Consider the following 22,527-nt stretch of genomic DNA (forward strand, 5'->3'; position numbering starts at 1 on the left):
GGAAGAGAATCCAGGAGTTCTTAGAGTCACAAAGAGGAGGCTTGAACAAATCTTCTTTCAGTCCCAAACAAAGCAGCTGACCCAGACTACAGAACAAAATAATCAAGAACAAATTCAGGTCAAGCACTATTAGTGGCAACCTGCTGAACAAAGCTTCACTCACTCAAAAGGGTCAAATTCAGAAAGTCCTGGAACCCAGTTTGGTCTTCTCTGTCCCATCCCCTCTCCTACATCAGGCCCTGTAGAGTCTCACCTTTATGCTGTGAAAGATGCATCAGAGTCTTGGAAACTGTCCCTCTCTGGAACAGAAAAACAACTAGATATATTCAGATGGTAAAAGAGAACTGGCTGAAGGAAGAATTATGGGATGGGTGATATTCCCCATGGACTTCTGCCTATGCAATCCTAAGGATCATCCCTTTCGCCATACTTACTTGGAGCCTGAGTGTAGCTCCTCCCTTCTTTTCTACCTGTGAGAGGTCAGCAAGGAGGAGGGCCATGAAGGCCCTTTAGGAAGTCCCTAGTACTAACACTCAAAGGATGTTGGCAGAACATGATTTCAGACCCAGGAAATGACCGGGAGGCATGGGGAAAGGAGATTACAGGCACTGAACCAACTGCTCTCCCAGAGGTTTGCCCTCAGCAGGGACCTTCCCTTCTGACCTCTGACTGCTAGGAATCAGGTGCAAAATCTGTCTTTTATTTTTCATGTGTTTTATGATAGAATGTCAGCAAACAGCCCCAGGCTGTATAAACATGTATGTGTGGGTGGTACTTCCTATTAATGAGGCAGGACACACTTCTACCTGGGGCCTGAAATAAGAAAATTCAGATTCAGCTCCTCCCCTACCTGCTTCTTCCTTCACTTCATCACAGCAACCATTACAACTCCAATGTCCACAGCTATGAGAAGAACCAGAACCAGGCCAACAATGATTCCCTTGATGGAGACGGAGGGCTGAGGATGTGGCTCTGTGAAGCCAACAGAGGGGAAGGTGAGGAGCTCTGACCCCCAGCTTTCAGCCCTGACCTACAAAGAGGCTCCAGAATGGCTCCTTCTTTTCATGAAAATAAGCTCTGTGCCCTCATCCCCTCCTGACCCCATCTCAGGGGAGAGGTTCGGGCAACCCCTCATGCTGCACAAGATATGTGAATTTCTGCTCCCCTCCTGAAGGCACCACCACAGCTGCTCACTTCTGGAAGCTTCCATCTCCTGCAGGCCTGGTCTCTACAGGTTCCATGTCCTGGGTCTGATCCTCCCCATCCCACTGCCAGATCAGAGTGACATCCTTGGGGTAGAAACCCAGGGCCCAGCACTTCAAGGTGACAGCTCCTTCAGGGTTAGGGTGTGAGTCACATGTGTCTTTGGGGGCCTGGGAAGAAGAGTGACAAATTTTAGGTACTCTGAATTCTCTGTGGGTCACTCCAGCATCACTCAATTGTCCAACCTGAGAATGAATAGGACAACTGGTATAGGGGAATGCCAAACCCCAATACTAAACAGTACCTGCTCTGCTAAATCTGTATTTCCTGACCACCACTTGAAGCTACATGTAGCCACATGACTGTTATCACCAACTGAACACAAACAGAAGTGAAGTATCAAGTTAACATTTCACAATTTATGAGGATAAGCTACTTGTAAGTGCCACTACTTCCCATGCTGCTGTGCTTGAGTTTCAACTTGACCATGCAGATGAAGATAAAGAACCACAAAATGGAAAAAAAAAACAACTACATCCTTAAATAACTATGTGGAGGTGAACTGGCTTCCCATGTGAGACTTAAATAAGCCACAGTCTAAACCACAATATTTTGGGACCCCACATTATAATTGCTTTGCCTGTGTGTAACTGCAACAATAGACTTCTGAAGAAGCTGTTGAAAATTGGAGTATTACTAAATTGATTTGATAAAACAGTTCTTATACCAACTCTTTGCTGGAATTTACTGTGTTTTGAATAGTAAAAGATATATTTATAAGCCAAATACAAACAAACCACAACAACAAACCCCCACATGCTAGCCTACACAAAGGCAAAAGGAATAATTTATTTCTTAGAAAGCTGTAGAATCAGGGCAGGAAGCTCCGGGTATTTGAGGGGTTGTAAAAGGTCCTGACTGGGTGAAGGAGGCTGAAAGACTCAGAAACACTGCAGTTAGATCTCCAAAGCCATTGGGTGTAGCACAGAGAACAAAGCTTGAGAGAGGTCATGATTCACAATCTGTTCCCAGAATCAAAGGGAACCTCTGATGGGTTATTTCAGGGATCTACTCTCTTTTTCAGTCACAGATTCCCAATTGTCCTGAGAGAAGAAAAAGTGGGCCCTGAGGTGAGTCATTCTCTGCTACTGGATCTGAAAACCTAGGAGCACTCTACATCCCTCCATGTTAGATAAAGACAGTATTCTAGTTAGGATCCCATTTTCCTCCCCTCCTGAGGAGATGTCCCACCCCACAGATGGGGAAATTGCCTTGTTGCAGCTTGTACCTTTGCTTTGCAGTGTCTCTTCCCCATTCTCCAAGCATCTCTGGAGCGACTCCACGCACCTGCCCTCCAGGTAGGCTTTCCATAGCTCTGCTGCAGCCGCTGCCTCAAACTTGCCCCGGGAGATCTGAGCCCCAGGGTCCGCTGTGGTCCAGGAACACAGATCTTCGTCCAGGGAAAGGTAATCTTCACTTTCATAGGCATACTGCTTATACCCGCGGAGGAGGCGGCCATCGGAATCCTTGTGGCAGTCTTAACTTGGACTGGATGGTGTGAGAGCCTGGCCCAGTCCCCTCCATCAGCCCCTTCCCCTCCAGCCCAACCCGAGGAAATTCTAACCCAACCTCAAAATGAAACCAGGTAATAGTTCCCTTGGGCACTTCCCAGATCCAGGGTCTCCGTGGGCCCTGCAGACTAGGGATGATCCTCCAACCTGGGGACCCACAGCAATTTTAACCGGTCCGTGGGGAACGTGGAAGAGTCGTGACCTCTGCCCTGTGCCCGGCGTCACTCGCTGTTCTCACTTTGGTTGTAGTAGCCCAGCAGGTTATTGAGGTTCACTTGGTGAGTCTGGGTGTTGACCTTAGCTTTCCGCATCTGCTTATCCCAATAGTCAGGTCCCACCTGCTCCACCCAAGGCGCTCTCTGCGGTGGGTTCTTGGATTCGCTGCCTAGTTGTCCAAGCACGCAAACCGTGTGTCCTCCAGGTAACCACAGCCAACTTCCAAGTACCTGGCCTCTCCGCGGTCAGGCACCGACATAGTGATGTAGAAACACGTCATGGAGTGGGAGCCTGGGGGCGGGGAGCGACTGAGACCGGCTCGACCCTTCTCAGAGCTCCAGGCCTCTGAAGATCCAAGGGGCACAGGGGCTCTTGAAATAGAAAAGGTACAGGAAGAGCGAGATATAGATGGGAGACAAGAGGGTGGAAGATGAGAAAGGGATCGAGACAGGAAGTGACCAAGGTGGGGAGGGGTACCAGCTAGGGGCTACCTGGAAGCTTCTTCTGGTCCAGCGACCCCACCCCTTTATCCTCCCGCGCATGCCCATTCACTACCGATTGACCACCTACCCTCACTCACCTGCCTAGGTCTTGGTCAGAGCTAGGGCCCCCAAGAACAGCACCATGACCCCCATTCTCAGGATCTGGAGAGAATCCCGGTCCCTATGGGTCCACAGAGCCTTATAACCAGGAACTGCAGCAATGCTGATTAGCCAAAGAACCCGACACACAAGGGTAGTGAGATCTGGGTCAGCCTCAGGAGTGTCCAAGATGAAGCACCTGACAAGGTCTGAGAAAAGGAAACATCAGGGATATGAAGACACCCCAAGGCTCAGCTTCCCTGCTCCACACTCCTCCCTGGAACCTGAGACCTGGAGAGCCATGCACTAGAACCTAGGACTTTGCTTTAATCCCTCTCCTAATGAACAGAGTGTTCTTTGTCACCTCCTCTTCTCACACTCCTGGCTCAGAGGCTGTCTGAGCAGACCACAGGAAACCTCCAGCTGGGCTCAGCCCCTCTTCCTCCTATTCTATTACTGAATTCCTTCTCCCTGAGTTATATTTCTACTCCCTGACTGTCCACCTGAACTCTTAGAAGAAAATCACTCCATGTGAGTGCCTGGTCTAGAAGTGGGGTGGAGAGGCAGATTTTCTCTTTAAATCTAGAGAAGACCAGGTTCCTTATTGTGCATCCTCTGAAGATCTGACTGGTGCTAGGAGTTTCCAGGGAATATGGTTCCTTCATATAGTTGTTGAAAGTGGCCTCAGGTTCTTGCAGGTTGGTCCCAGGAGGCCTCTGTTTCTAGGTCCATGGGTCCATGGACCTTTCCACAGGCTGCTCACAACACAGAAGCTGGCCTCCCCAGAGCCAGGGATCCAAGGGAAAGAGAAACAAGATGGAAGCTGCAACATGCTCAATGTCCTACACTCAGAGCCACAGCTCATTACATTAGCCTCACTCCTTCAGGTAGAGGTTGAGTCAGCAAGTCCAGACCACCCTCCAAAAGGGAAGAAGCTGCCTCTCTGCAAAGGAGGAGCATGAAAGAATTGGCACATCTGTTAAAACCAAAACTAAAGCAACATTGTTTTAAAATTCCATAAGCCAAGTGCTGTTATATCCAATTATTTTTCTTAAATGCTTTAGATTTCTATCTTGGAAAATTCATGATCAAAAGTTTGAGACAGCTGGGTGTGGTGGTACACACTTGCAATCCCAGTGGCTCAAGAGGCTAAGATAGGAGGACTGCAGTTTCAAAGCCAGCCTTAGCAACTTAGCAAGACCTTATCTCAAAATAAAAAATAAAAAGAGTGCTGAGGATGTGGCTTAATAATCAAGAACCCCTGGGTTCAATCCATGGTACAAAAAAAAGTTTTGAGAGAGAGATACACATTATTGTCTCTGAGTTTTTCCTACAAAGTTTTGTTTTTTTTTTAATTTGGTACCAGGGGTTGAACCCAGAGATGCTCAACCACTGAGCCACATGTCCAGCCTTTTCGTTTTTCATTTTGAGAGAGGGTCTTGCGTTAGGACTTCACTAATTTGCTGAGGCTGGCTTTGAACTTGTAATCCTCCTGCCTCAGCCTCCTGAGCTGCTGAAATTACAAGCTTGAGTCACTGTGCTCAGCTTGCAAATGCCTTTTTAAAAACTTCCTTTTCAGAAAAACTGAACTATCAAAGGTCTCATTGTGAAGAACTTTGAAGTTGACTGGGATATTAATGTAGATTATCTTATTGCATGTCCGCACTCAATCTCAAGGTAGAATGGTTCCAAAGACTTCCACTATAGCATTTATCACTTATAATAGAATTGCCCCTTACCTTAATTCTCCTCTAAACGTTAATCTCTGGGAGAAAGATTGTATTATTCACCATTAAAGTGAATTCTCAATAAAAAAAAAACTTCCTTTTCAATAAGTTACAACATCATTGAGAGTGGTGTATGGTAGACGATAACATAGACCCAGGACTTCAGTGCAATCACAATAGTTCCTTTAAATGATAACTATCTTTGTTTTTCCTAGGAAGTTTCAAATTTACTTTGTTAAGCATGCCAATTTTTATACTCAAATGTCATCTTCAAAAATACACACAGATTGCTTTTCAGTTAGAAAACTGTAAATTGTCCCATTGTTGTCATGTATTTAAAAGAATAGTAAAATCAATTTAAAAATGTGAATTGTCTAAAATCTATACTTCAGTCTATCATTATGACAATTTTGGTAGTCAGAAATTGTTAGCTTGTATCCAGAAACTAATTTTTTTTTTTAAAAAAACTAGCTATTTGGTTGGCTTCCTATAATGAATTAAATGTGCTTCACTATGTTTTTGAATGAAATGTAGTAGAGGCTATTTGGACACCAGTATAATTCTAAAATAAAAATAAAAACCATTAGGATGTGCTGCTAATGTTTTATAAAGCAATTCTATACAGTGGTAGCTTTATTCCAACGTGAATAATTCTTGTTAACAATTCTTGCAATAAACTTTGTTGCTTTGTTATCTTTCATGGAAAAAAATTAATCAGGAATTGTTCACAAATTGTAGTTTGAAAATGCCAGTTTAAGGAGTTGAGATCAAGTAAATACTTGGGTGCTAACTACAGGCACAAAAAACAGAAACTATGAAGTCTCCTGAGCTGCTTGTCTCATCCCCCAAATAGAAACTCCATCCTGAGACTTGGGTTAACTGTTCCCTTCCATTTCTTTAAAGAATTTTACAATAATTGTTTCATCCCCAATCAAATGTTAGTTCATTCTGCCTGTTTATAACCTTCCTGTGCAGTGACCTCCTGCTGCATGTGTGTTTCTGGGATACATATAACATGTAAAAGCCTTACCCCTCCTGTGCAAGGCTGTCCTTCATTCACTTTAATGCAGAAGTTTTACTTTTGATGATTATACCACCATGTGGTACTTTCCTGTGGATGTAAAAATGGTTGATTCCACTCTGCCATAAACATTAGTGCACATGTCTCCTGTACACACAGGCAAGAAAGATCTCAAGCATAAAATCAGGAATAGGGGGCTGGGGTGTGGCTCAGTGGTAGAACATTCAACTAGCACATGTGAGGCACTGAGTACAATCCTCAGCACCACATAAAAATAAATAAATAAAATAAAGTCATTGTATCCATCTACAATTAAAGAAATATATTTTTAAAAAAGATAAAGAATAGGATTGTAACATTCAAAAGCATATTTTATTCAACCTAACTGAATAATGCTAATTTCCAAGGTGCTTGCACTCATTGAAACTTTTACCAGGAAATTATGAACATTCCTGAGGCTGCAGTTCTGTGGCCTCTGGCCTCCCCTGCCCTGCCAAGTACTGTAAAGAAAACACAGAACTGACACGGAGCAGGGAAGAGTGGAGAGCCACTGCCTTGTAAAAGCCACACAGGCCTCTCATTTCCACACTTGATCAGTAACCTCCTTTCTTTGCTGACACGTGACATCACACTGTCAGCACCTAGGTCCTGATCCTGCTTCCTTTTAAATAAGTGCATGGAGTACATTCATGTGTTTGGAATCCTCCAAAGTAAAAAACAACAAATAAGAAAGGAAGAAAGGGTGAGAGGGAAAAAGGAAAGGAAGAAAAGACAAAATTAAATAGAGAACAAGAGATTAACTGGAAGCAGTGAATATAACATTATCAAAATACAAGAATATTAATCCATTGAATAATAGAAATGTTAAGAAGCTTGATGAATTATCTGTTATTACACATCAAACTAAATGACTACTCCAAAACAAGAAGTATCTACTAACTCCTGAGCTAATGCAAAGAGCAGCAAAATGGAACGAAAGCAGTAGGTGAAATTGGATAAAGAATTTCACAAGCTAGAATAAGTAATAGGTCACAGGCACACAGATAGAAACAATTTGTTAGTCCAAGCCCTCAAAGATACAGCTGCCAAAAGGAATTGAACTTACCAGCATGTTACTAAGGGAAACACCTGTTGGAAAACATGGGGTGGGAGCTAGAAATCACTTGGAGAGGCTGCAGGCTGAGGTACAATGAGACCTGGGTGGTGGATAGAAGGAAAGAAGTGTGCAGGTTCATCAAACCACAGAAAAACTAAGGAGAGTAGAGCCAGACCACAGAGGAGTCCTCTTCACAACTGGCCATCAGAGGCCTCCCATGCCTCTGAAGAACTGGCTTGCCTCAATGTCCCTGCTGTGACCAGTCATCGGCTGGGAATAACCAATGGGAAGAAGAGCCTCTGCACCAATATTGCCCTGGGTTTCAGACAACAGTGGAGCTCTTGAAGTGAAGCTTGGACAGGAATGGACTCTATAGCAAATCCAGCTGTGGTGGAATTAGCCACCATCCCTCATGATACTGGGATGTAAGTGGAGGAAAAATATAAAATGGAACTGAACCTAGCACCAGTGGGAGAATTGGAATGGAGGATCCTGGTGTTCAGAGGGAGGCCATAACATCTACATATAGAAATAACCTTTCAGAAACAAGTTACTGGGCCCTGGTAAGACAGAATTCTTGACCATGGGACAACAAACAACTATAGGATGGCAAGTGCCCAAATGAATGGGTTTTCTGTTTAACTTAAAAGGTCCTAAATTGGACAGGTCATATACCTAGACAAATTTGGGCTCACAATGGGACTCTGGTCCCACAACCCAATCTTGCATAATTGGCACTGATACCCTGGCAGATGGAGGAACTCCACAGTGGGCTCCAGGTCTCTGGAGAAAGGGCTATCACAGTGCTGAAGACCAAAGGGAAAGCTCTGACACTGTCTTCATCACAGCCATGCAGAGGTGTTGGGGGAAAGGTCTTGCAGAAATTGTATCCACTGTTAAAGAGATGAATAGGGGCTAGTGATATAGCTCAGTTGATAGAGAGGAAAGATTCAGGAGTGGTGGCACCTGTTAGACTTTTAAACCTAGGGACACCACCCTTCACCAACCCTTTCAGTGCCCCAGCAGTTCAAGCACCTGGATTCTGCTCTGAGATGCTGTGGTGGGCATGCCCTCTGTTTTGTTCTGGTTAACTGTCCACCACTTGTTCCCTAGCTCTTCAGGGCCAGACCCTCCCTGTGGCTGTTAATGAGCACAACTCTGGAATCACCTTTCCTACCCTCAACCTCTGGCCTGCAGAAAACAGCACCCTAAACTTTTTAGTGATGTAGGTTCCTCTCATCAGCTTCTTCCTTCAGGCTGTGATGAAAGGGGACTCCATGGGCCTTAGGGGGAAGTGCCCCTCTGGTGGGTCTCATGGCCTCACAGAATCTTTCCATTCCACACACCTTCTTCCTTCAGCCTCTGTATTCCATTCTCCACCATCTTCTTGGGCATCCTAGTCATGTCCACCTGCAGAGAGTTGGACATCAGTTTTCTACTTAGCACAAAGTTCATAGAGCAAAAATTCTAGTAATACAGCTCAATACATACATAAAGCAAATGTGACCAAATATTAAAATGAGTAGGTCTAGAGTGACCATTGTACTATTCTTTCAAACTTAGTATTCTTTGACATTTACCCCAATAATCTGGAGGAAAATTAATCTAGTAATTCATAATGATGTGGCAAATGTTCACAACATTATGTTGAATGCAAATTAAGTTTCAAGAGCAAATATGTAACAATGTGTCAGGGTGTATGGATGTGTATTAGTTTCACATCACTACATGAAAACACCTAAAAAAACTAACAGAAAAAGAGAAGGAACAGTTAGTTCACAGTTTGAGAAGTTCAAAAGCCTGGTGCCTTCACCAGCTCAGTTCTGGTTGGTGGTGGCATATCATGGTGAGAATTTATGGTATAATAAACTGCTTACATTATGAGACAGGAAGCAGAGAAGGACTGAGAAACTAGTACCCACAATCCTCTTCAAAAGAATGTCTCCAATGATCTAAAGACTACCCACTAAGCTCCAGGTCTTCACAGTACCTGCCAATACCACCACCCCAGGTACCAGGCTTTATATGTGGATCTTCGGGACACACACAAACCACAGTAGAGTGTGTGTGTGGAGGGGTTTGTGTGAGTCTTTGTGTAAATTTATTCATTATACAATTTTCTTTTTTTTAAAGAGATTGGGTCTCACTCTGTTACCTAGGTTGGTCTCAAACTCTTGGGCTCAAATGATCCTCCCACCTCAGCCTCCCTAGAAGCTGGGACTACAAGCATGAGCCACTGCCATTGCACCCAGCTTGCAAAGATTTTTTTTAAGGCATTGAAATTTTATTAGGAAGCAAACACACAAAAAAATAAGCAATTTTTTGAAATGACCTAAAAATATATATTTAGTATATTCCATGGTTAGAACAATTCTTCAGATTGGAATAAATGACTCTGCTAACATATAAGCAATTTAATAATGTTTTAAAAAAATAACAAGAAGCAGAAATATCTGGTCCCTGTATTTCCCCTAGTATCTATCAATCTACCACTGGTCTATTCATTATACATCATCTATCTACCAATGTCTATCTACTTATCATTTCATCAAAGGCACAATTGCACTTGGTCAAAGTTACTGGAAGCCATATGGGATGAATAAATATAAACATTGACTAATACAATAAACATAAAAGCAGTAAAACTTTTAAAATTTTGATGAGAATAGGAGCACTATTTCAATAATGAAATATTGTAGTTGAACCCTAATTAATAGAACAGACGGAATCACTGAGGTTTGGGGTAGATAGAAAAAGATGAAAACTATGTTAAACAAATATTAAGGCATCAATATCCTAAGAATGGTCAAAAAGACAAGAACCATCGAATCATTTCAGGAATATTGAGGAGCCACACACTGCAAGGATCTCTGACTATGATGGCTATGCAGGCACCCAGCACATCAGCTTCATCCATGACATGGGTAGTCAGTAGGATGGTGTGACCCTGTTTACAGTTCCAGAGGAGATCCCTGGTGGCCCTCCTTGAGGTGGGGTCCCTGCCAGATGTTGCCTCAACAACATCATCTTCAGAGACTTTATGCATCTTCAAGGTCTGTGCTTCATTCGCCACTCAGTGGCCTTGAAGATGCATCACACTTGTCTAGCAGGTTAAAAGCCAATTGTAAATTTCATGAAGACACATATTTTGAAGTATTCCTATCATCACACAATAGAAATGTCATATCCATGAATATAGGTCTTTCCACTGCTTGAAGGTCAGAGATCTTGCACAAATGTTTGATCTGAATACCTGCTACCGAATCAGTAGATTCAGCTTAAATATACTTTGCTCCTGGGCATAGTGGCACACACATGTAATCCCAGTGACTCAGGAGGCTGAGGTAGGAGGATCATAAGTTTGAGGTCAGCCTCAGCAGTTTAGTGAGCCCCTAAGCACTTACAAAAACCTTTTTCAAAGTAAAAAATCTGTCGATGTAGTTCAATGGTAAAGTGGCCCTAGGTTCAATCCCCAGTACCCCCGCCAAAAAAAAAATTAAAAATAATACTAACTCTCAACTGTTTCCTAAGGTTAGATAGTTTCAGGTTTGTTTTCAGACCAGGGTGGGTATATCAAGAAAATGTTCCTTCTAATGTAACAAATCATGCAGGAAACACAGCATGATTTCAATTTTTTTTAATTTCTCAAAATTTATTTTATGACAGAATATAGTCTATCCCTGTTAATTTTCTACTTGTCATTTTTTGTGTGTTTGGTTCTCTATATATAACAAATAGGTCAAGGAGGCTCATAATGTTGTTAAGCTTTCTATATTATAATTCCTTCCAACAAAGTGAGGGGGCTCAAAATCTCCAAATATGATTCTGGATTTGTTTTTATAGTTTTATTAATTTCTACTTCATGTATTTTGGAATTTTGTTATTAGGTACATACATGTTTAGGATTCTTATACTTTCTTGAAGAAGTCACCTTATTATGGTTATGAAATGTTCCCCTTTATCTCTGAAAATACTTTTTCTTGACATTTATTTCATATTAATAGCTCTACTTCATATTTCTTGTGCTTATTTTACCCTTCTTTTGATTTTAACCTATTGGTGTATTAATATTTAAAGGATGACATATGTATAGAGCATATAGTTATTGTTTCCTTTTACACAGGTTGAACAATTATTACTTTAATTACAACATCTGTATCATTTATACATACGTATCAATTATACATATTTATACATATGTATAGAGCATATAGTTATTGTTTCCTTTTACACAGGTTGAACAATTATTACTTTTAATTACAATATCTGTATCATTTATATTTAAATTAATTATTGATATTGTTGGGAAAAAAAAAGAACCCCTGGCATGAAGATTAGTGAAAATTGGGTAAATGATAGTTTTGATATAATATTGCGGAAAATGGGTTGAATAGACCTGCTATAGAAAGAAGATTGTTGGAAGGTTTTGTTTCAACTCTCATCTATCATATGGTACACAGCAACAGATTTATTTTAATGTTTGTTAAAGTTTTTATTTTGCCAGTAAAAAATAATATATACACATATACATAAAGCCATTGGAGATATTTTGTAAACAAGTACATATATTGCAAATGTTAAAATGATAACAATAAAGAAAACAATAAAATATTCCAAGCCTTGGGCACATCATCTTTTCCTGGAAAGACAGCTCATTTGTATCAGGCCACAAGGCCATACAAGAAAGTAGTAAATAAGCCTGGGATTGGGGCTCAGAGGAAAAGCGCTCACCTAGCATGAGTGAGGCTCTGAGTTTGATCCTCAGCACCACATAAAAATTAAATAAGGTATTGTGTCCACCAAGAAACTAAAGAATAAATGTTTTTTTTAAAAAAGAAAGAACTAATAAAATCATTCCCAGTACATAGGCAAATAAAATTTCTTCAGATTGCTTGCTGAGAAGATATTGCTACATTTAATTCCAGTTTTCCTGGATTCTGGATGGACTAGAAATCTATATCCCATTGAAATCACAACATTATTGCTCAGGCAAAAACAGATTCTGCTTGGATGTCATCTGTCCATAGTTTACAAAGGGTCTAACAGCTGGAAGGTAGCTGAATTTTTTTCAATGAAATCTCCCAAAGCAACACCAAAACTGAAGTTTCAGTGGTTGAGTGCATGGCTCCAGGGCAGAAACATCACAAGGAAGGACATGACAGAGGAAAACTTCTCCCCTCATGGCATCCAGAAAGCAGAGAGTGAGGAGCCAGGGCCAAAATTTAATCCCCAAGGGCACACCACCACTGGCCTACTTTCTCTAGTCAAGCACTCCCCAATGATTCATTCAAATTATTAATTCACCCAATGGATTTATCCACTGTTGAGATTATGTAATAATTTAATAATTCCATAATTTAATCATTTCACCTCTGAACATTCCTATATTGGATATCACATTTCCAGTACATGAGTTTCTCAGGGGACATTTCAGATCCAAACCATAACCGTGAAATTGCCTTTTATATGGGGCTGGGGATGTGGCTCAAGCGGTAGCGCGCTCGCCTAGCATGCGTGCGGCCCGGGTTCGATCCTCAGCAGCACCACATACCAACAAAGATGTTGTGTCCACCGAGAACTAAGAAAAGATAAATAAATGTTAAAATTCTCTCTCTCTCTCTCTCTCTCTCTCTGTCCCCCTCTCTCTCACTCTCTTTAAAAAAAAAAGAAATTGCCTTTTATATTCTTTATCATTCATTTCTAGTAGTTAGAACATAGGAAACTGTGCTTGTAGTAGTCAGGGTTCTACAGAGAATCAGAACTAACAGAATATGTATCTACATGTATTTCTGTCTATCTGTTGAAAGAGATCCCTTAAGAAATTGTCATATGCAATTTTGGAGGCAATGACTTGAAAATATTCAAGGTAGGCTAGCAGGATGGAAGCTCAGGGAGAGCTGATGTTACACTTCAGTCCAAAAACAATGATGAGAAAATACTTCTTCTTTGGGGGAGGCCAATCTTTTTCTTAAGGTCTTTTATTGATTAATTGAAGCCCAACCACATTTTGAAGGGTGTCCTGCTTTACTCAAAGACCACTGACTTAAATGTGGATTTCATCTCAAAATGCCTTTACAACATCCAGATATGTTTGACAAATAACTGAGAATCTTGGCCCTAACCAATTTGACAAATAAAATTGACTATCACCAGTTCCCCCGTCATCAATTTGGCACACAGAAGCATCTCCCTAAATCACAATGTACATCTAAATAAAGAGAATAACAAATTATACTTCCACCTAATATGATAAGACTCTCTGCTTACAACTGAACTACACCCATGATGTCCTCTCCTCCTCCCCTTGATAGACATCCCAAAATGCAAAACACTAAGACATACACTTAACAATGCTTAATACTTTGATAAACAGTCAAAATTATTTGTTACATATAAAAGGGTGAGATTCAAGAAAATAAGTATATTTGATTAATAAATACATGCCACAAGCATTCATAATAAAATAAAGAAGATATGCAAATGAAAATTACAGTCCTCTCCTCTGAAAATGGTCATGTGTTGCTGCTGGTACTCATAACTATCTTCTTCCACCTCCCATTCCATATTCCCTTCAATTCAGCAAGTAGTTCAGTTGCCTGTGGCATTTCTCCTGCTGTGGTGATGCCAACCTTCATTCCTGAAGGGTCCTGGCCACTCTTAGTCCTGCCTGGGTTGGGCTGATGTAGTTTCCCATGGACATTAATCACAGGGGATGTAACACTAAGAGGCACCCTAAGGAACTCCTGTATTCCAGACATTCCCTTCCTTTCCTCCCTGGGGAGCAGCTGTCCCATGTCCCCCTGGCTGCCAGGATCCATCACCCAGGCCCACCAGCTAACTCCACCCTTGGGTTCTTGACTCAAAACAAGAAGAGCCCAACATGGCCAGTGACAGTTGTCCTTTCCAATTCAGTGAACTCATTGTTGTCTCTTGATGGAAGCATTTCTTCTGTGAAACTAAGATCTCCAGGCCAGCAGGGCATAAGGTCTTGGCACAGGAAGCACATACATTGCTAGTGGGTCACTGGGGGCCATAGTGAGAGTTGCCACTCCCATTCCCATTTCTTGATTCCTGGACCCATGAATCCTGGCTGTTGGGAAAACAGTGCCACATGTCAGACACTAGTTCAGAGCACGTGCAGCCTCCTGAGGAATCTGGCCCCAGCCTGCAAAGGTGTCTCCATGTAGCTGCCACTGTCATGGAGTCTTCAGAAGGCTACGGCACCCCTCATCAAGCCAGCTACCTCAGGAGGAGGGAGAACAAACATACACATAATCCTCCATAGAAACTAAGGGACAGGAAATACAAAGGATGAAGGGGACAGCCTGATCTGGCCACAGGAAGCCATTGATGCCTAGGGTCTGGCTGACAGCAAAAGGCTCTGGTGATGTCTGTGTCCCAGTGATCACAAGTCCTGGTGGGACAAGGTTCTACCCAGTGACAAGGACAAGGGAATACAGAAGATGACCAAGCTAAAGAGGGACCACATGAAAGCCCAGCATGGCCTGAGCACTAACTGGACACAGCCCTGTCCACACTGGGCTCCTCACAGCCTTCTTCTGTCTTTAGCTGTCACTGACTCAGGACAATGAAAACACATTCTAGAAGGTTCTCAGTGTTTCCATTTCTTTCCTCTCTCTAATTTGGAATTTTCTCTGTTTATTAACCAATCTATCCATTGGATCAAGATTTTGAAAAATATTTATATTCTGATTCTTATATTCAGGATGGAAGTAAGAAGTTGTGGCTCAGTGCACAGTGATGTTGAGAGAGGGAAGGAGTCATCCCAGCCTCAACTCTGCTAGAACAGAGAAAAGGTGAAAGGTGAGTGGGCAAGGGACAGTACAGGACATGGGTCCTATGCACTGGTCTCCCTTCTGCACATTATGCCAATAGGAATGTGGATGGCTTAAGAATCCATGACAGAAAGGGACTCCAGAGTTCTTCTAGTCACAAAGGCTTGAACAAATCTTGTGTTGCTCAGTCCCACACAAGGCAGCTGTCTCTGCTACAGAACAAAAGTGTGATGAACAAAATCAGGGCAGTTGCTTTAAGTGGCAACATTCTGAAGAACCCAGCACTCACCCGAGATCCAAGAGAATTCCCACAACCTTCTCCATTCCCCTCTATCACACCTTCTACCATTTGAAGCCCTCCAGAGTCTCACCTTTATGGAGCTAGAGAATATTGGAATGCCGGGCACTGACGTTGCCTGGGTCAGAAAAACAACAAGAGAGAGTCAAAATCCAAAAGATATGTGAAGAATGAATAAATTATGGGGCAGATGGGGGACTCCCCCCCTTGTTCTCCCATCCACACTACTCCAAGGGTCTCAGGGACAACACCCTCTGAACAGTTATGAAATAGCTCTCTTCTTTTCTACCTATGAGAAGAAAACAGGGAGGAGGCAGAGCTATGAGGGCTTGAGAAATCCCCTAGGCCTGGATCCAAGGGAAGGTTCCTGAACTGTAACTGGAAACCTTAGAAAGGATCAAGAGGCATGAGGATAGGAGATGCCCAGGCACTTAACCAACCACTCTCCTGGAGGTCTGTATCCAGCAGGAACCTACCCCTTTGCCCTCTGAGTGCTGGGATCAGATCCCCACCATGACAATAATAATGGTGATCATTTTGTCCTTTATTTTCCTTGTGCTTTACAATAGAGTGAGTGTCAGCAAGTGTGTATGGATGGTGCTTCCCATTAATGAGGCAGAGCTCACTTCTTCCAGGGGCCTAGACCAGGTACACCCAGAACCCTTGACTTCCCTACCTGCATTCTGCCACCACCTCATAAAAGCCACCACAGCTCCAGTGACCACAACTACAAAAAGAACCAGGCCAGCAACAATTCCCATGACAGGGATGATGGACAAAGCAGGTGACTCTGGGAAGGGAAGGTAGGTGAGGGACCCTGACCCCTAGCTCTCAGCCCTTATCCTACTGAGGATTTTCAGAAGGGCTCCTGCTTTTCCTGCCAACAGGCTCTGTGCTCTCAACCCCTCCTTACCCCATCTCAGGATGAGGGGCTCAGGCAGCCCCTCATGATGCACATGACATGTGTATCTCTGCTCTTCCCCAGCAGGCACCACCACAGCTGCCCACTTCTGGAAGGTTCCATCCCCTGCAGGCCTGGTCTCCACAAGCTCCATGTTCTGAATCTGGCCCTCCCCATCCCTCTGGCAGGTCAGGGTGATCTCCTTAGGGTAGAAGCCCAAGGCCCAGCACCTCAGGCTGACATCTCCTTCAGGGCTTAAGTGACGGGTCACATGTGTCTTTGGAGACTCTGAAGAGAAGAATTAGAAAAATAAGACATTTGGGGGCTGGGGCTGTAGCTCACTGGTAGAGTGCTTGCCTAGCACATGTGATGCACTGGGTTCGATCCTCAGCACCACATAAAAATAAATACATAAAATAAAGGTATTGTGTCCATCTACAACTAAAAATATTTTTTAATTGGACATTTTACATTACCTCCCATGGCCACTGAACCAGTGCTCATGTGACCATACTAAGTCAGACAGGACAATGGAAGTGAGGAAAGAAAGCAAAACCCAAGCACCAGCCTGGACTCAAGCTTCTGAGATAATCTCCTTTTTCTTGGAAAGTTGTAGAATCAGACTGACCAGGGAAAGATGCCCCAGGTCTCTAAGAGGGACTTCAGGTTCTGACCTGAATGGAGGCCCAGAGACTCACAAAACCTGGAGTTCAACCTCAAACAATTTGAATGTGGAGCTGAGAACAAGGCCTGAGAAAGTCACCTTGTGGTACCCAAGGCTGCTGTCAGGGTCCAAGCAATGTGCTCTTAAGTTTGTTCAGAGATCTTCTCCCTCCCCATTCCAGGCAGACTTGATGCCTTAATTGTCTTGAGAGGAAGGAAGGCCCTCTGGTATTCTGTTAGCAGTTCCATTTTTGTCCAAACTATGTAGGACTCCCCTCATCCCCTGGTACCTGTGTGCAGCAACTTGTCCTTCCCTTTCTCCAGGAATCTGCGGAGCCACTCCAGGCACTCCTCCTGCAGGTAGGCCCTGTAGTGCTCTGCATCTCCTGAATCCTCCCATTTGCGCTGGGTGATCTGAGCAGCCTTGTCCCAGGAGGACCAAGAGCGCAGGTCCTCATTCAGGGAGATGTAATCTGCACCATCATAGGCAAACTCTTCATGTCCTTGAAGAAGGCTTCCATTTGGCTCAAGGTCACAGCCAGAAATCCACTGGAAGGTGTGAGAGCCTGGCCCCGCCCCGGAAGTCAGATTAGCTTTACTCCATCTTTCACCTCTGGTGCTTAACTCTGCCAGAGCAACCTGGAGCCAGGGGGACAGGGTGGATGGGTCTAAGGCTTTTCTGCCCAAATGGAAACTGAAACCCCAGGGAATACTCGTGGGGTCTGAGTCAAGAGGCCAAGTGGTGTCTGAGACCGCCGTCGACCTTAGCTCCTACAAAAGAGGTGGGGGCATTTGTACCCTGCCACCTGGTCCAGGGTCACTCACCGTCCTCGCTCTGGTTGAACTAGTGGAGGGTGGAGCGCAGGTTCCAGCGCAACTTCTGCTTGTGCCCTTCTGAGATCTTGGTTTGCGCTTCCCAAAACGCTGGCGTCTCATACTCCATCCACTGAGCGCGCGGCTCCACCCTCGGATTCAGGGCGTCGCTGTCCAAGCTCAGGAACAGCGTGTCGTCCACATAGCCCACCGAGGTGTAAAAAGCCTCTTCGTGGCCAGCTCGGAACACGGCAGTGTGGAAATAACGCAGGGAGTGGGACCCTGAGGACAGAGAGCAGCTAAGACCCAGTGTGACCTCCTCCAGACTGGGGTCCCTTGTTGATCTGGCCCCTGATGGGAAGAGGGGACGCGGGGACTCATGAGACCAAAAGGGGGCAGAAGGACCGGTAATTTAGGTCAGGACAGGACGAGTCCGAGATGGAGGGAAAGTTCAGGCTTCACAAGGTAGAAATGCCGCTTCCCTGAATCTGCGACCCCGCCGGGCGGTCGGTCCCCTAGATCCTACCCACAGAGGCTGTTTCCCGTGGGACCCCATACTCACTCGCCCAGGTTTGGTTCAGGGTTAGAGGCCCCAAAAGCAGCAAGAACAGGGTTCTGAACTTCATGACTCACACCCCATAGACTGGGAGAATCCAAGTTCCTGCGGGTGTATGAGGCTTTTGTTACCGAGAATCTTAGCGACAACTCTAATTGGCTTCTCTAGGAACCACTAGTGTGACAGGGAGAACTGTGGGCGCGTCACCAGTCACCAGGCAGAAAAACTTGACTCAAGTTGAGAGATGAGCAAGTGAAGTTCCCAGGACGTGGGGAATCCCCAGAATTTGGCTTCCTCCCCACACCCCCTATAGCTAGGTATTTGTTAAAAATCTATAAAACATACCGAAATCTGAGAATTCTACAACTTTAAAATTCTTTGCTCAGCTTCACATCCTCACCTCCTGTTTCTACAGCCCTGCTTTCCAGACTCTCTCTTTCCTCAGGCCCTGGTCTCCCCTCAGTCTCCACCAACCCTTCACTCTTGAATTAGGGCACTAAAACTGCGCCCTCACTCACCTCCCATGACTACTCTCCCACCTCTGTGAGCCATCCTGAAAATGTGAGTCAGGTTGTGCCATTTCTTCATTTAAAATGCTCCAGTGGCTCCATCTCACTCTGGACAAACCTCTAAAATGTAAGGCCCACACATAGGCTTAGGGCTGTTTTAATCACAGTTGCATCCCTAGGATATAGAGCCATGCCTGGTTCATAGTGGACACTAAGATAATAGACGTTCAATGAAAGAATGACAAATTGGATTGTATTAAAGTTTAATATCATCAATGAAATAATAAAATAAAAAACAGAAAACCAAACATTAGGGAAGATACCCTGCCCACCGAAGCCTATCCTTTTTTTTTTTTTTGAGAGAGAGAGAAAGAGAGAGAAGAGAGAGAGAAATTTTTAATATTTATTTTTAGTTTTCGGTGGACACAACATCTTTATTTTATTTTATTTTTTTATGTGGTGCTGAGGATCGAACCCAGCACCCTGCGCATGCCAGGCGAGCGTTTTACCACTTGAGCCACATCCCCAACCCAAGAAGCCTATCTTTGATAGATTAACTGCACACTAAAGTTAGCTAGGGATGCACAAAACTCCTCATCAAACAATGAGGGAAAAAAATCACACCTGGAAGAATAGTTGCCGGAAACACTGACCACAAAATACTTAGATACAAGTCATTACAGCTAACGTTTATATCTTTCTTAGATCCACTGGACTGCAACTGTTAACAAACTGAAAGAGATTACATGTGAAAGAGATAAGATATATGGAGCCCACATTCCAGAAGAGGCTATTTTTCAAAACACTGAAATATTGAGGCACCTATCTGTCTGGGTCCTACATGTCTTCCCTTCAAAAATCATATAAAAGACTCTCTCTTAGGAAAAGTAGTAAGATGGTTATTGAAGGTAAAAGCCAACCATCTTCTAACAATACCAGCTTGTTCCTAATAACACTCTTTCTTTCTCTATCACTCTATCTCTTGAATCATTGACTACATGAGGTGGCAGTGAACCAATCCATCTTGTGTAGTTACAAGCAGAGGTTGTTATCACTAGTTCAATCCCTGGTATCAAAAATAAATTAATTAAAAAATGAAAAACAAATGTACCTCAAATTCTCAACAATAATCATCAAAAAGCTTCAGCATTGGGCTGGGGATGTGGCTCAAGCGATAGCGCATTTGCCTGGCATGCATGCAGCCCAGGTTTGATCCTCAGCACCACATACAAACAAAGATGTTGTATTCACTAAAAATGGGAAATATATATGTATATATATATATATATATATATATATATATATGTATATATATATAAATTTTCTCTTTCTCTCTCTCTAAATAAATAAATAAATAAATAATAAAATAAAAAAGCTTCAGCATCAAGAACCAAAGAAATGAAAATATATATTATTTAAATATCATATTTCAATGAGCGTATTCAAATTTTTCCTCAAAGTTCTAAGCATTGGGTGCATTCAAAGTGCCCTTTATCAGTACTAACTAGTTACCTGTGAACATACATATTATACTAAGATGCATAATGGTATTTTTTGAAACTGATTAACATAAATTTTAAAAGGCAATTAAGTTTTCAGCCCCAGGATACCAGATTCAAAGAATATACTTCTTAGCAAAGATGTTATTTCATGTAAGGAGTGAACATGGCAGTTCACAAGTTCATTTTAGTGTAGTGTTTGTGCTTATTAATTGCACAGTAAAGCCTTGGTATTGGTTTCCTGTTTCCGTCTAACAAATTAGAGTAGCTTCAAATTTTACTTGCTCACAAATAAAAGCAAAATTTTATTTGCTTACAAATAAAAGCAAATTTTATTTGCTCAAAATTTATTTGCTCACAGTTCACAAGGTGAAAAGTCCAGGCATGTTCAGGATTTCATCAGGCTGTGATGGGCTCCTCCACTGGAGCTCATAGCTGTTGGCAGCTGTTGGCAGAATTCTGTTACTTGCACTTTTAGGGATCAGTGCTCCATTTCCTGCCCTAGCTGCTGTGGTACCCAGCATTCCTTGCCACATGGCCACTCCATTCTCAAACCCTCACTTCTCATTTGGAAGCCTCCCTCACTCTGAATCCCTCTGCTCTTGGAATCTTCTTGCTCTACACAAAGCCAGTCCAGTGAAGGGCTGCTCTGATTAGGGCAGGATCACCAGGTTACTCACTCTGACTTAAATTTAACTGATTTCAAACTTAAGTAAGTCTGTAAAATTCCTTCTCAGTACCACCTAGATGCCTGTTTGAATAACTTGGAAATGTTGAATAAGCCTAAAAGTGCACATAATCCCCAATCCCAATAAAGACTCAATTCTCCCAAGTTTCTGCTCTTACCTGCTCTAGCTCTTAAAGATCACTGACCACAGAAGTCTTTTATAGATTAACCACACACTAAAGTTAGCTAGAGATGCACAAATCTCCCTTACCAAATACCCCCTAGTCCCAAGTTGTGAGAGAAATTCACATGTGGAATAGTACTTTGCCAGAAACAGTGATCACAACAAAAATCAGATACAAGTCATTTCAATATTTTCCTTTGCTCCCTTTAGGTCCTTTAGATCCACTGGACTGCAATTCTCATGAACCTACATGAAAGAGGTAAAATGTATACAGCCCACATTCCAGAAGAGGCTATTTTTCAAACACTGAAAAACTGAGGCACCTCTCTATCTGGGTCCTGCATATCTTCCCTTGAAAAATCATATATTAAGGAAAAGGGTAAAATGGTCATTGAAGGCAAAAAGCCAGCTTGTTCCTAGTAACACCCTTTCTTTCTCTGTCATTCTGTCCCTTGGATCATTGACTCCATAAGGTGGCAGTGAACTAAACCTCCTTGGGCACTTACAAGAAGAGGTTGTTATCATAGGGCATCTTAGATTCTGCCTAGCATGGCCTGGGGCTTCATTTTGTGCTTAACTGGATCACAGTTAGAAATCAAAATTCAAATAAGTAGATTGTTCTGAATGTTAATAAAATATTTTGTTTCTACTTAGCCATGGAATTTCTTCTTTACTGTTAAAACTAAATGACAATGTGTATAATATCTCAAACTAATTTAGGGCAAATTCAAGTGCAATAGAAATGTAAACCCTAATTAAAGTACATTATGAAGATGATGGAATATGATGTCCCCCTTTTTGTGCCCCCAGCAACAATAGTTTGGCAGCCAACTACAGACAAAAAACCTTTGCAGGAGCTGTGGGATCCAGACAGGGTATTATAACACTCTGGTGAGTCCTAAGACAGAGAGAGACCATTTGAGAGAGTAGACCCATGCCATGGTGAGACTGGCAGATCGTGATCCCAGCTAGAGACTCAGAAACTGTCCCATCCTCTCTGCATTGCATAAAATCTCATTTGGCCTTAGTCTTGCCACCAGCACCATCCACCAAGAGATTATGTCAAAATAAGAAGTTTCTGCATAGCAAATGTAACAATCAACAGAGTGAAAAGACAGCATAAATGATGGGGGAAAATGCAAACTATACACTTAACAAGGGATTAATATCCAGAATATATAAGGAACTCAAAAATCTCAACAGTAACACAAAAAAATCCAGCTTAA

At 42.8% G+C, this 22,527-nt stretch overlaps 2 protein-coding genes and 1 pseudogene across 2 annotated transcripts; all 3 read right to left on the reverse strand.

Moving 5' to 3' along the window:
* Positions 1 to 862: 862 nt before the first annotated feature.
* On the reverse strand, positions 863 to 15,560 carry LOC144365787 (patr class I histocompatibility antigen, alpha chain G-like; annotated as a pseudogene).
* Positions 15,561 to 15,592: 32 nt separating this feature from the next.
* LOC144364744 (patr class I histocompatibility antigen, alpha chain E-like) lies at positions 15,593 to 17,865 on the reverse strand. Its single transcript, XM_078018540.1, has 5 exons — positions 17,849 to 17,865; positions 17,364 to 17,767; positions 16,357 to 16,698; positions 16,186 to 16,236; positions 15,593 to 15,627 (listed from the first exon to the last, which is right to left on the reverse strand). Exons 1-5 carry the CDS (start codon positions 17,863 to 17,865, stop codon positions 15,593 to 15,595), a joined length of 849 nt encoding a protein of 282 aa, XP_077874666.1.
* On the reverse strand, positions 17,847 to 18,553 carry LOC101960652 (H-2 class I histocompatibility antigen, Q9 alpha chain-like). The gene is made up of 2 exons (XM_078018601.1): positions 18,449 to 18,553; positions 17,847 to 18,168 (listed from the first exon to the last, which is right to left on the reverse strand). The coding sequence occupies exons 1-2, from the start codon at positions 18,510 to 18,512 to the stop codon at positions 17,918 to 17,920; spliced, it is 315 nt and encodes a 104-aa protein (XP_077874727.1). The 5' UTR covers positions 18,513 to 18,553; the 3' UTR covers positions 17,847 to 17,917.
* Positions 18,554 to 22,527: the final 3,974 nt, after the last annotated feature.

The sequence above is a fragment of the Ictidomys tridecemlineatus genome, chromosome 8, assembly GCF_052094955.1.
Source record: "Ictidomys tridecemlineatus isolate mIctTri1 chromosome 8, mIctTri1.hap1, whole genome shotgun sequence".
In the NCBI taxonomy this organism is placed as follows: Eukaryota; Metazoa; Chordata; class Mammalia; order Rodentia; family Sciuridae; genus Ictidomys; species Ictidomys tridecemlineatus.